Here is a 15,591-nt window from a genome sequence, read left to right as displayed (position 1 = left end):
ACAGTAATGAACTTTTTATCTACAGTAATGAACTTATTATATGTTTTTGATATTAACAATTCTAAAGTCTAAGCAATAAAAATTTCTAAAGTAAAAACATTTTAATCGACTTTTTCACTGCTTGAGTAATCTTTTTTAAAAACACAACAAATTTAGGTAAAAAAAAGAAAACAAAAAGAATCGTTTTCAGTAAAATGAACTAGATTTTATCTAAACCATTTTACTAAAAGTTACCACATTATAACAAAGTTAAATAAAAACTTGTAACTTAAGATATCTATATGATTACCTAGCGGGCACAGAATGTCTGCTGGACGTCTTGAGGATGTCCTACGAACTTGTGACGTCCATAGGACGTCGTATAGACCTCCCGTGGACGTCTTTGCTCGCTGGTTATTATTTGTTTTAATTGAGTTTATAAGAAATCTTATATATTAAATTTTTATAATTATAAGAAATTTTGTTGGAACTTTAGAAACTTCATTTTAGAGATTTGCTTAGAATAATTAAAAGAATTTTCAATTTTTATTTCAAATTTTTTAAATGTTAAGCTTTTTTTATTTGCATTTTAAGTAAATTTTAAATGGTCTTTAACTTATTTATTATAAACTTTTTGTTTTTTACTTTATTCCAATAAGATATTTTGTAAATGCAAAACGAAAAATTTTAGGTCATAATAAAATAAAATAAAATTAATTTTTGTGGATGCATTATTTGTTCAGCACACCTAGATACTGCAAATTAGAGTCTTTATATTTGTTCTAGTATTGTGCAACTTACCAATAATGATATTTATTAGTCCTTTTTTTTAACAAATAACGCAGCTGAGCAATTAAAACACAACTTTTTTGCAAGTAAAAAAAGTAGAAATACGAGTACAAAGTAAAGTGAAGTTAAAACTTCAATAAAGTTGTTCAAAATTCAAAAAACAACTTAATTATTATGTTTAAAATTTTGCTTAATAATTATGTACAAAATGTTAAAGTTATTAGTAAAAAGTTATTCTTTGATTTTTTTAATAATATCCCTTAGCAAACTCTACAAACAAATAACCAGACCAGAACATTTTATATAACTAAATAATCAGATCATCTATTTTCATGTTTTGACAGTTATTCAAACTCATCTACTGTTTTCCATATGTACTCAGCTGAATAACTGCTCCAATATTAATGCGTATAAGACTAATTTTATCATTCAGTATCATTGACTTAAAAAAATGGTGTTGAAGGTGGCGTTTATATTGCTTGCGTTCTTTTATTTCTGTGAAATTGAAGGTAGAAACAATTTTATTAAATGCCTAATAAAGGATTTTTCTCAGGTTTTGATTGACTTTTTTATTGACTTTAAGGTGCAAAAAATCATAAACTTGTTGTTTATTGGGGGCAAAATGCTGTGTATAATTTAAAAAAAGAACGACAGTTTTGGGAAAAAGATCTTCGCCATTTTTGCATGAACACAAGATATGACACAATTGTACTTGCGTTTATGCATGTTTTCTTTGATGCTAGACAAAAAGGTAGTTGTTTTTATTATTGACCATGGTTTTATTTTTTATTGGTAATGTTAGTTTAAAAGTATTGTGTAAGTTGAACTATTAACAAAACCGTTAATTAGTAATTATGGTCTCTTTGTTTCTTTTATTCCTCCCTTAATAATTCCTAAAAATTTCATTAAACTAAATATTTTTGTTTTCAATTTTAGTTACGGACAGAATGTATCAATTGTTATATATCTCTTATTGTAGATGCTTTTAATCTGAGCAAGATTACCGTCCCGCTCCATTGCCTTTTATTTTTCTCTATTTTCTTATTAATTTTTCTATTTTCTTATTAATTTTTCTATTAAAATAATCTTTTTACAATTATTTCAAAAGAATTTCTTTTTAAGTATGAAAAAAATTTTTCTAGTAAAAGCATGTATTTTAATACTTTTTATATTCTATATTATATTTATATACCTGTATTATATATATATATATATATATATATATATATATATATATATATATATATATATATATATATATATATATATATATATATATATAAATCTGTAAATATATTTAAATCTAATTTAAAGCCGTTTGCTGAAATTACCTTTTTACAAACAATATTTAGGCGACAAAAATGTAGCCAATGGGGGACTTTTAGGGGACTAAACTCTTGTAAATTAAAGTAGAGTTAGCTATAATCGCCACGATTATAACTGCTTTTTTTTTTTTTTACAACTTTGAAAATTTAGAAATTTAAAGTTCTAAGCCAACATCAAACATCAAAAAATCTTACGTAAGGCAAAATAGTAAGTTAATAAAAAATTTTGGTAAAAAAGGTTTAACGTTCATCTTAAACAACTATCAGAACATGTACCCAGTACTGGGTACATGTTCTAACAACAGTTATCTCCTCTTAAATCGACTTCGCTACTACTAGTTGTAGCGAAGTTGATTTAAGAGGAGATAACTGTTGTTAGAAGTGTTAAACCTGAGTGTGACCATTTTACTCGTAACTTAACTAGAAAGATTTTGAAACTTGTATAAAAAAGATAAAATAAAATTCATTTGCAAATGTACCGAGATTTGAAAAATAAAAGCTGTAAAAATTTATTATTCTAGATTCTATGCCTGGAATGAACTTTGCCTTTCATTGTGAAACATCAATGAATGCTGATTATCCATTTTTGTATCGATGTCCTGAAATTGAAGCAGGTATCAAAGAATGCCAATCACGTGGAAAACAAGTTCTTATGTCATTAGGAGGAGCAAGCGGTAGTTATGGTTTTCAAAATGATGCTCAGGCCACTAAATTTGCTAATACAGTATATCATTTACTACTTGAAGGAGATCAACTTAACAATATCCGCCCTTTTGGAAGGTTCAAACTTTAACTATTATTATCTCATTAAAAAACTATTATAAAAGTGCGATAGAAAAGTAAACATTATTTACATAAACACTTGAGTTTTTATCCAAGTAAACATTGGTTGTTTTTTAGCGCTGTTTTAGATGGAGTCGACCTTGATATTGAGGGTGGAACATCAATAGGTTACAGTGCCTTTGTTCGTGAACTTTATAAATTAACTAGAAATAAAAAGAAAAAGTACATCATTGCTGCCGCTCCTCAGTGCCCGTTTCCAGATTCATTTTTGGGGCCATCGCCTGGAAAAGCTTTTCAAGACGTTCCTACAATGATTGATGAAATTTACATTCAATTCTACAATAACTATTGCCATACAGGTATTTTTTTGCTTCAATTATTAAAAATAATGGAACATGATAAGTTTAAATATTACTCAATTTTGTTTAGAATCAATTTTGTTTATACTTTTTTTAAGGTAGTATGAGTTCACTCTATTTTCTTTTACTTAATTATGAATTTAAAAACTTCATTTATGTATATAAATGTTTGTTTGTATGGCATTTAAATTCCTTATTACTCATCTGGTTCTTACCGATTTTCCGAGACAATCTATAAAACCATGGGAAAATATTGAGTCTATACATAAAGAAAAAAGAGCACGAATGGCAAAACTAAGTAACCATCTTTGATACATTATATTGAACTTCACTTTTTTTTATTTTATTAACTCTGACGGGTTAGAGTTACAATAAATAAGCGGGTTATTTTAACTAAGGCAACTATTGAGTTTGTTTTATGATGGAACTCACTCATTATTTTTCAAATGTAAAGTGAAAAATATTAAAACGTTGTTGTGTTGTTTGCGTAAGTGAACCGAGCAACTGTACAAACTGAAGTAAATACACGTATGCACAATTACGAACTGACAAATGTTTGGTATATATAATAATGATATATCTACTTTAGCGTGTTAAATGAAAAACTCTGCATTTTTGCTTTTAATATTAGTTTATTAAAGTAGTTTTCCACTCGTCCATCTGTCAATGAAAACTGGAAAGGAAATAAAAAAAACAACCCGTGAGTGTGCGTAGTTTTGCTGTGGGAATGTTGATATTTAAAATACTCGCGCTCGCGTAATTATTTTTATTTTTTCTGTCCCGTTAATAAACGGTAAACTCACCTTTACAAAAAATAATAAAAATGTTTAGCGCACTTGTGCAAATTTGCATTTAAGCAAGTTTCTGAAATGCCTAATTAATCCAAGTTTGCATTTAAAACTTTCGCACAAATTATTTTTGTTTCAGTTAAAAAATTAGTCTTATTAATATAAAATTCATTATAACTGCAAATTATATGGTACTAGGAGATGCAAAAGAATTTTACCCAAATTTTGCTCAGTGGATCAATTATTCGTCAAAAAATAATGGACCAATGATATACATTGGAGTACCAAGCCATGAGCGCGCTGCCTATGGAAACGGATTTTGGAGGACACCAGCAGAAATGGCTGCAATTTACCAAGTATAAATAGTTTTCAAAAACTTTTTCAAATGCATCAACTCAATGATAAAATTTTCATAAATTTATATTTTTAATGTTTATATTTCAATACTTTGTTTTAACAATTTTAAGTATCAAAAATGCTGTATTTATACTTATATTTCTATTAATATTTGTAAAATATATTAGAAAGTATTTTTAAATAGAAATTAAATTATATAGAAAGTAAAAGATGAACCTCGGTTCGGCGGTTTTATGTTTTGGGATGCATCTTTTGATCAAAATAATATAATTGGCGGAAGACCATATAGTGAGCATATTGTAGATATCATGAAAGGAGGTAGCGTTATTCCAAGCGGAAGTCCAGTAACTAGCAAATCTCCGGCTACAAAAACGAACGCTCCAATTACGACAAGCTCCTCTAAAACAACAACCACACCGAATCCTACTAAGCCAGGTATTGTTTTTAAAAATTCTCCCAAATTTTTATTAGTAAAATATTATTAACAACTAAAAATAATTATTATAAAAACACATTATTTACACTTCAACTTTATAAAAAAAATTGTTATAATGCATTTGTGTGAGAGCGTGTATTTTAACGGTTTACAAAACAACTAAGTGTTTCAAATTAGTTAAAATGATTTCTTAAAAGTCCTTTAAAGTTAGAATAATATTTTGCGGAAATTGCAATCAGCAAAAGATTAAATTTTAACATATATAGTTATAGTTTACACACAACACACACACACACACACACACACACACACACACACACACACACACACACACACACACACACACACACACACACACACACACACACACACACACACACACACAAATCTAAATTAAGACGTTATCAAGTACTTTTGTCAATCTCTTTTAAAAGTTACCAAACTAAATTTGCACGATAATTTTAAATATCAAGACCATTTAACAACAAGAATAAAATAAAACAAAATTGTTGTTTTCAAAACAAATTATTTTTGTTTTCAAAACAAATTATTTTTGTTTTCAAAACAAATTATTTTTGTTTTCAAAACAAATTATTTTTGTTTTCAAAACAAATTATTTTTGTTTTCAAAACAAATTATTTTTATTTTAAAGTTGTTTTAATCATTAAAATTATTTATTTATTTCATTAAAATTTTTTCAACTACTAATTCAGGTAGTACATCATGCAATGGGTTAAAAGATGGTATCTACGCTCATCCAACGGATTGCACGAAATTTTTTCAGTGTCATGGTGGCAATTCCTACGTAAAAAGTTGTTCTAGCGGGTTAAAGTTCAACTCTGTAAAATTAATTTGTGATTGGCCTGAGAATGTTACTTGTTAATTAAGATGCTTCTTTTTTTTTAAAAAAAAACAACAACAAAAAAACAATGATTTTAATCTAAATTTATGAAAAGAAAATTTTTTTATGTTATCTATGGACAGTGAAAACTAAAATTTTGGGTGCAATTTGGATAGACAAAAATCTATACAAATTGCATTCAGTTTTTGGTTTCAAACGAAAGTATTGTTGGGTTTGTTATATAAAGCTGAAAAATATGTATATTTAAAAAACTTGAACGAGTAAACAAATACGAATATATAAATGAAAGTTAAGCATTATACAAATTTGTATGAAATAACTCAATTTTAAAATTTTTTAGTGCCTTAATGTCATCATGGCTGAAATTTCAGCTTTAAAAAAGTTACATCTAACTTCTAATTCTTTTAAACCCAATCCGTAAGATGAAACAACGTATGATTTTGAGTTAACATTAAAAGAGTTTGAAACGGCTTTTTCCTCTATAAAAAGAACAAATCGCCGAGATTTGATGATACGCCCAGTAATATACCTATTTCAAATTAAAAAAAATATTAGTAGACCAATCTTCTATATAGTAAAACTTTCCTTAGGTCAAGGGGTCAAACCCAATTAAGTTTGCAGATGATATTTCTTTCTCCAGGCTATTTCTTTCCAGGCTTTCTTCTCCAGGCTTTCTTTTCCAGGCTATTAAGACAGGTTAGTAAGACCATTGGCATGATGTACCGAGCTCGTCCATATGTAAACACAAGTTGTCTAAAATTAGAATACTTTTCTCGTATTCATTGTTTTGCTGATATTACATGGGGTAATACACAACCAAAAAAAAATTATATACGGGAAAAAAAAAGAGAACATACTAAACCCTTAACGAGAGAAAATGAAAATGATGGTTGTATAAAAAATAAACATTTATCAGTGCCTAATTTTATGCATAAGTAATATATTAATAATTTCCAGCTAATCTTATTTTGGAAATTTTACAAAAATGCTCATAATTCGTATATTTATTTAAATCTTGCTAAAATTTAAATAAATATACGAATTACGAGCATTTCGAAGTGCTCAGTTATAGAATTGTTAATATATCTATATATTTTTTTAATGCAATTATGGCAAAATCATTAAACTCATTTAAGTCATAAAAATCATTAAACTCATTTAACCGTGCGGCCGTTGCGAAGTGGTTAGAATGCTTGCTTTATAAGCAGGAGATCCAGGTTCGAAACGAGCTTTGGACATATTTCGCGTCACGGTAAGGAAGGAGGCGTGAACTTTCTGGTTAAATGCGCTTCCGCGGTGCGGGAAAAAAAAAAAAAGAAGTTTCTAGCATAAAACTTTTAATCTTTCAAAAAACTCATAAAAATGACTTTAAACTAGGTTAGACTTTAATGAAAAAAGCTTTGAACTTAATGAAAAACACTGAGTAATTCAATTCATATTCCACGAAAATGGTATTTTTTAATAAAGTCACAAATAAATATTTCTATGCATTGATTTCAAAATCAAATATGGACCAGATTTCTAGCTAACATATTTTTTTCTGGCAAACATATTCTTTATGAAAGATTAAATATCATTAATTCAACATAGTAATTTTGAGCTACAGATGTGAAATTTTTTTTTTTTTTTTTTTTTTTTTTCTTTCTCTGTTTTAATATAATATAATATTTTAAAAATTAGTAATATAAAATTTAAATAAATAAAATAAGTAAAACAGATAGGGGCTCAAAGAAGATGAGGATGACAATACGTTATCGCAATCTTTTCATAGAGCCCCTATAACAAGATTTCAAAAAAATATCGTAATATGTTAATGCGTAATAAAATTTCAATAAAATATCGTAATAAAACGCGTAATTCGCTAATAAAATTGATAAGCAACCAACAAAAGTAGAAATAAAACAAAAACAGATTTATGAGAAATTATTCAAAGTATGATTAACCAAAAACATTTCTTATATTTTAAAAATTTCTTTTTTTGTTAAAAACTTGAAGGAACTTAACGAATTTACCGTGCCTTTGAATCCTTTTTGAAAAGTATTCCATACTTTTGGACCTCGATATAGAATGCTGTACTCTGAATATTTGTTTATTATCCGAGGCAGTTTATATGTGTTGGACATATTCGCTCTAAGATTATAGTTATCATTTTTATTTATTTTAAACTTGTTATTAAAGCTTATAGGAGAGATATTGTGATTATAACGATACATGAAAATTAAATGCTGGTTGATATTAATTTCAAACACATTCATCATTTTCATATCTTTCATTAAGGGCTTAGCGTGTTCACGCCTATTTTTTGAGTAAATGATTCTGCAGGCATGTTTTTGAAGACTATAAATTTTTTTAATCTTTGCCGCTTGAGTACTTGCCCATGAAATGTTTGCATAGCTGATGAAGCTATGAATTAGCCCAAAGTAGATTAATTTAAGACTATTTTTATTGACGTAGGAGCGAACTCGATACATCAAACCTATTATTTTGGTGATTTTTGACTGGATATATATTATATGTGGAAGCCAGGATAATTTTTCATCAACAATGATTCCTAAGAATTTTATATTGGATTGCTTATTTACTAGTTTATCATTTAGAGATAGGTTAGGCAACTTGAGAGGAAGATTTTCTTCTTGTGTTTTTTTGTGAAATAGTATATACTTTGTTTTCTCAGCGTTAAGTGAGAGTTTGTTTGCCTTAAACCAGTTGTTTACTTTACACAGTTCAATATTCATGTCTGCATATAATTTCTTGATATCATTGTTGGTGAGAAATAAGTTTGTGTCATCTGCAAACATGACCGAGTTCATTTTTAAAGATGCATTACAAAAGTCATTTATATATATTAGAAAAAGAAGTGGACCAAGAATCGATCCTTGCGGGACTCCACATAAGACATTTAATACTCCAGATTGGACATTATTTACATATTGTTTTCTGTTTGTAAGATAGCTTTTAATCCAATAATAACTTTTATTTATTATTCCGTAATGCCTTAATTTATCTAATAGAATGCAATGGTCCACTGTATCGAATGCTTTTGATAAATCAAGAAACACTCCTAAAGTAAATTTATTATTTTCAAAAACATTAGTTATTTGATTTGCTATTTCAATGATTGCATGCTCTGTAGAGAGATTTTTTTGAAAGCCAAACTGATTTGGGTAAAAAAAATTGTTTTTAATGAAGTAATCATAGATTCTATTATAAACTACACGTTCGAAGAGTTTTGAAAATACAGAAAGTATTGATATAGGCCTGTAGTTTGTAATGTCAGAATGATCATTACATTTGTATAATGGAATTACTTTTGCCAATTTAAGTACATCCGGAAATATCCCAGAATTTAATGAGAGCTTAAGTATATGAAACAGTGGTCTATTAAGACTGTGTTTGTTTGCAATAACTATATCACTAGATATCTCATCACGAAATGATAATACTTTAACAACGAAAATAATCGAATAGCGTTTTAATTTGATGAGAGCCACTAACAACTGCATATAAATTTACGCTAATTATACTGCTACTTGTTACCACCACATAAAGTCGATTCAAAACATACAAAGTACCTTGAAATTTACTGCTAACATCTAAGTAATATCCTCATATTACCAAGATGCTCTTTTTTGCCGTTTGTTAAAAATTACAACAAAAAAAATTACAATAATAGAAGATCCTTGCGGAGCAAGAAGACAGACTTGTCTTATCACCGAGCCCCTTTACATCGCACAGTGGGTCAAAAATGACATTTTCGAGCCGAAACCCCCAAAACAATAATTTTATTAACTTTTTTTTATTAGAAACACTTTATTACATTTAAAAACACAATCTGCGGAAAAATAACATTTGTATTGAAAACACTTTCAATTTATTACATAATTATTAAAAAACTCCAATTTTTTCCATTTATAAAAAATTCCGTTAAATCACCCAACAAATTAACAACAAGGATATTAATTAAGTTTATATTTTAGGTAAAGTATTCTGTTGTTGGCTCATCCAATAGTTCAATAACACCAGATGGTAGACTTTTTTATTATGCATCTTCTTTCTAAATGTGCAAATTAAAGGATCAGATGCACATAAAAAACGGTAAAAAAGGTCTAAATTTTTTTTTCTCCGATCGCATTTTCTTAAATTTTCACAAAAGATTTTAAAAACCTTATTGGTGGCCTCTTCAGAAAACATACCTAATGGAAGAGTAAATAATTCAATGACTTTATAGCCATGAATCAAAATCTTATGAAGTGTTTGGGTCATAGGATAGCGAGAGTACAGGTCTACATATAGCGAAGCAGTTTCCCAACAGAATGCTTTAAATTTTGATGAGCTAACGTCATAATCACATGACATTGTGGCAAGAATAATATGAAGCTTTTTTATAAGATTTACATCTATGTTCATTCTATTAGCTGAAACATCGTATTACTAAAAAAATTGTCTAGCTGTGTTACCATCATTTGATATACCTGCCCCACCTACTCTTGGTTGGTCTATGGCAAGATCTTTTTTGAAATTCAGCTTGAACTTGAACCTTTCTCAGTTTAAGAATATTTTTTTCTTCTTCCGTCCTAGCCTGCTATTTCATAATTGGCATCTTGTAAGTGATATGGAGCATATATTCCTAAAACCTTATCCAAGCATGCAAAGTTGAAACACCATGTCTGATATTGCCTTCTCAAAATTTTTTAACTATTAACGATAAATTGTTCATTTTGGTTGGAGATGCACCACACACTGAACAGCATTGGTAAAAGTTGATTGAATTTTTCCATCTATCATTGTTATATTTACAATATGTTGCTCTACAACTTCCTTCATTGTACCGTCCTCCAACAAAACAGATACATTGGACATACTATATATATAATAAAAGCCATAGTTGACTCGTATTCTGCAAGAACTACCTCTTTTGATTCTTTTCTATATTTAAATCTGAGAGGCCTACATTAACTAGTTGATTTCTCTAAATAACCTGTTTTTTCTCATCTTTGAAACAATATAGTTTTAGAGGAACAAAGCAAGTTATAAAAAGCGATTCGTCACTATTAAGTTCAATTGTATCATCTGACTAATGTTTATAAACATATTGCCCATCGCACCATAAAAGCCAGCTTTGTGTATTAGAACTAATGTTGTACAATCTTTAAGCAATGGCGAATTTAACACAACATTATCAAGCTGAACATAATCTTGATGCAGTAGATCTTGTAATGGTACCTCTGCAGAGTAGTCACTAACCTGAATGTTTTTAGGAAGGCGTTTATTTTTTAGCCTTTTTTACTATATAATATGATGGAAAGAGTTAAACTGAAGAGGATTATTTCTTATATGCTGATAAGTTTCTTATATGCTGATAAGTTTCTTATATGCTGATAAATTTCTTATATGCTGATAAGTTTCTTTGGATAAATTAGCATTTAAGACTAACGCTAAGACTAACGCTAATGGTTGTTGTCGCGTTTTTTATTAAATCGTTTAATTTTATTGTTTTCGGAAATTTTAAAATAAATAATAAATAAATAATATTTTTTTTTTTTTTTTTTTTTTTTTTTAATATTTTGCCGTTTAAAAATATTACAATAACCAATTATATTTTACAATTTTTACATTAGTAACGACAGGACTTCTCGAAGATCATGTGGATCTTGTCATGAAGCCCTTTACAATATATGGTTAATTTTTGATAAAAATACAATGTCTTAAGTGAAATAATAATAATAATACAACTTTATGCAAAAACATGTAAAAACCAAGATAAAATTTTAAAAAGCCAAGATTAAAAAATAAATAAAATATACAAAATAGAACAACAACGAATAAACAAACAAACAAAACAAAAAAACAATTAAAAGTAAATCAAAATATTTTCAATTAAAAATATAATTCTTTTAAGTTTTTGTAATTATTGTAATTATTTGTAATTGTAAATATTGGTAATGTCTCAAACTTGTACAAGGTACAAGTTTGTAATTTTGTATTTTATTTAGTTTTTATTACTTTAAAATGATAGCATAAAAAATGACAAATAGTGGTTTCAATGCAATCTAAATGTTTATTGAGTAAATACTATGCAGTAACTAGAAATCAAAACAATAAATTTTTTTTTTTAAAAACTTAAGTCTATTAAAAAAATTATCATAAAGACAAACTGCAGTTATTTTGTTTTAATTCCTCTTAAATTTATTATTATCGATAATAATCGATAAAAAGCGCATTAACGAGAAACGTGGACGTAGTTATTTGAATTTAGAAGAGTATTCGTTTAGGCAGCTATAGGCAGGCAGTTTTTGAACCATGAGATCAAAACTATAGAGGTGTTGATAAATAACTTTTAGCGGTTGATACAGGTTGATCCGTTGGTTTTAAATGATATGTATGAAAGTTTTTTTATTTTTTCACTCAAAATGAACGATGCTTTCTTTGTTAAAAATATTTATATATAGTGCAAACATAATGTAAAAGAAGAAAATTTTCGCTTTTTTTTTTTTAAAAAGGAAAATAATAAGTAAAAAAAGCTAAAGAAAATGTGATGATTTTAAATGATTTATTTAATTCAAAACCTTTTAAGCTGTTTTAAATTGTTTTTATTATTATCCGAATCTTTTATATATTATCTTATTATTATCTACATATATTATCTTCTTATTTATATATTATCTTATTATTACCCGAATTTTTTATATATTACCCAAATCTACCCTCCTAATTAAAAAAATAGGCTTGTTTTGAAAAGCATTTAAAGTTTGTTTAAAAAAGCATTTAAAAACTAAAATTAGGAAATTCTAAAATTAAGGATGATATAGTGTTTACAAAATGAAAATATTATTGTTCAGAACTAAAATAATATTGCCTCTTTTAATATAATTAATATTAATGAACAATTATTTATACAAACTACTTATTTATACTGTTTTATTTCTATGATTCTGATCTTTTTTATGTCAACAAAATTCTGAGTTTATAAGCTTCTTTTCTCTGTCAACACGAAAGTTGAGAAAGAGATAACTAAAAGGATATAACCCCTAGACCCACCTACCAACTCCACCTGCGTGACGTCATTTTAATGTTTACGAAGTGGGGGTCAGTGTTTCAAAGGAAACCTGAATTTAAATCATTTGTGCTCATACGTTTTCATACATTTATATTAATTAACTTGTTCTTCAAGGTCAGGAATTTACGGAGAAAACTTTTTAAAAAAAAACTTTAAAAAATCGATACAGTTCAAGCAACGGTTTCCGGTTCACACAAGGATAAATAGACATGTTTACCAAACTTTCGCTAATATTTGAGACTTAAATTCTTCCAACAAACTTGATATTGTGTCTTTTCCAAATACACAACAGAGACTTATGGAAAATACAGATCAAATGGATATGATTGTTTAAGATTGATTTAATTCGTACCGTCCAGGTGAAAAATATTTTGAGGAAGCACTTACAAATAACAAAATGACAACATACTGGTATAGGATTTTTGGTAGGCAATGCATTAATCACAAATTTATTGTGCTCAAAAACACAAAGTAGTAGATATACATAGTAAAAAGTTTGTTTGTTAAGGTTTATCGAAGAAAAAATACTTATTTGCCTCTTCAATAACTTTCGGGTACAATGTACTCTCATCTTGTCTTCCATTTGATTGTAACACCCAAAATGATCTAACAATTCCGGATGGTGTTTTGACAAAATTCTCAAACCATACATCAACTAAATAGCCAATGCCCGTGTCTTAAATTTAGAATTTTGAACAATGTTTTCCTAAACGGATTGCTATTTATGTTTGCTCAGTGTTTGGTATTCTGGTTGATTTGTTGCCAGCAATGTCATCATTAATACTTTTTTTAAACTTTAATTAAAAAAAAAATTATTTAGTTTAAAAGTTTTGAGTAGTACCTGGAAGTCAATATATTTAAATGCATAGTTTTTTTTACTGTAAAATTTTTACCAAATATTTTTGATTAAAATTGATAAATATATATTATATAATACACTTTAAAAAAAAAATTTTTTTAAACAAATTCCGCAATTTACGTAATTCCTTTTGAATGTTACTCTCCCCTACCTAAATGCAGGAGAGAGAGGGGGGAGTGGGAGGTATGAAATAGATTAAAACTCATTTTTTTGAAAAAAGCTCCATGATTTCAATTAATTATTACTCCTCCAAACTGAGATTTTTTTCAGGCAGCAACCCCATAACAACTGACACCCAGATTTTTCAAAAAAAAAAAAAAAGAAAAAAAAATTATACATGCGTATGAAAATTAAATGAAAAAGGAGAGAAATACTATGAAGGAATTCTATGAATTCAAGAATTTACCCACTTTTTTTGCAATTAGCTTGTTAAGTTTTTTAATTATTTTATTATTATATTATATATTAATTAATTAAACTATTTTCACAAGGCATGGCAACATGGAGTTGCTGCACCGGCTTTTAATATCTTTAATTTTGAGAAAGAGTTAAGAACTTCGTATCAATTGATGGCAGATCATCTTTCTTATTGTTATCTTTATTTTCACTATCTTGATCTAAGTTATTGACTTCATTTTCTTCCAAACCGTCACCATCACCCTCATACAGTTTCATGCTTTCATCTGCAAGTTCTTCTTCGTAGTTTTGGCAGGGCTTTCACGTGAGAACACCTTCAGAAGGTATTATCTGCATTCATTTAAATCCCTTAAACCTTCTTGTTGTTTCAATCTAATCACTCCTTCCTAAATGCCATCATCTTATCTACATAACATTCTTGCTTGCTAAGAGATCTTCAGAACCATCAAATTTAAGGGTCAACATACTTGTAAATATCTTCACAATCAATTTTATTAAAAACCTCATCCCATGCATCATTGAACATACGCATTATCTGATCCCAAAATGGCGCTGGTATTTTATCTGGATACTCAGCAAGACGGTCTAGCATCAGCTACATTTCTTTTTTCTGTAAGCAGCTTCGCTATTTCTATGATTTGTGGTATTATTTACTTACACCCCTAGTTTTGTCACCACCAATATGTTATATAGAAAAACCTTTTTGAGAAACGGCAGATGAGCAGAATAGTCATCAAGCACAAATATAGCTTGTTTTAATGATAAAAATACCATCGGAATTGTTAGTAATTTATTAATATAATATAAAAATTGTTAAATTTAATAAGAAAATTTCTTTGCCCACTGCACAGTAGTTTTTCCTAGGGGAGGAGGAAGTTGACAACGACCTTTAATCTTTTAACTTTGAAGACAAATTCTAATGGAGGTGGTTTGAGGTCTTTTAAAGAAGGTGCAACAGTCTTAACTGTGCATCGTTTAGGAGATAGTTAATGATTTTCTTTCACAAAGCAGTGCTGACCTCTACCTTTAAAACTGAGTGGTTCCTGAGATGACGATTCATTGCAGTGAAGAGGCATTTGATCAGCAGACAATATAGGTCAACCTTATACTATGGAGCCACCAGTAAAGTGCTCTCCATACATTCTTGAGAAACTGAATAATTCTTGCTTTTTGTATATCTTTGGAAACAGCAAATCGTTTGTTGTTACTGAAGAAGCCTAATTCTGTAACTCTGAAATTCTGTACTCTTTACACTAACCATCAACCCATCTGTCTGTTTTATTTCAATTATTGTTAATTTTTACTTTTAATTCATTTTGATTAAAAATATTTGTTAAATGTGAAACTACGAAGCATCCAAAACAACTTTATTATTAAAACATTCAAATTCTGTTTTACGAAAAAAGTTTAGTATAAAAACCTTTCTCAAATTTCCTATATACATTTGATTCGCAACACTAAACACTATATAATAGAAAAAACTTGTGTTATAACTCTCCAAAGTAAACAAATGACAAAATAAAACGCGTCTTTTTTAATTATGAGTAAGAATTAAGTTAATTTTAAAAAAATCTATTAAC

The 15,591-nt window shown here is 27.9% G+C and overlaps 1 protein-coding gene across 1 annotated transcript; it reads left to right on the top strand.

Moving 5' to 3' along the window:
• The first annotated feature begins 1,122 nt into the window (after positions 1 to 1,122).
• On the top strand, positions 1,123 to 5,716 carry LOC100212823 (uncharacterized). Its single transcript, XM_065812601.1, has 7 exons — positions 1,123 to 1,277; positions 1,352 to 1,519; positions 2,615 to 2,873; positions 2,994 to 3,235; positions 4,222 to 4,379; positions 4,581 to 4,815; positions 5,530 to 5,716. Exons 1-7 carry the CDS (start codon positions 1,220 to 1,222, stop codon positions 5,697 to 5,699), a joined length of 1,290 nt encoding a protein of 429 aa, XP_065668673.1. The 5' UTR covers positions 1,123 to 1,219; the 3' UTR covers positions 5,700 to 5,716.
• Positions 5,717 to 15,591: the final 9,875 nt, after the last annotated feature.

This window comes from Hydra vulgaris, chromosome 12, assembly GCF_038396675.1.
Source record: "Hydra vulgaris chromosome 12, alternate assembly HydraT2T_AEP".
NCBI lineage: Eukaryota > Metazoa > Cnidaria > Hydrozoa > Anthoathecata > Hydridae > Hydra > Hydra vulgaris.
Note: the sequence above shows the minus strand (reverse complement) of the source record. Positions and strands in the feature narration are given on the sequence as shown.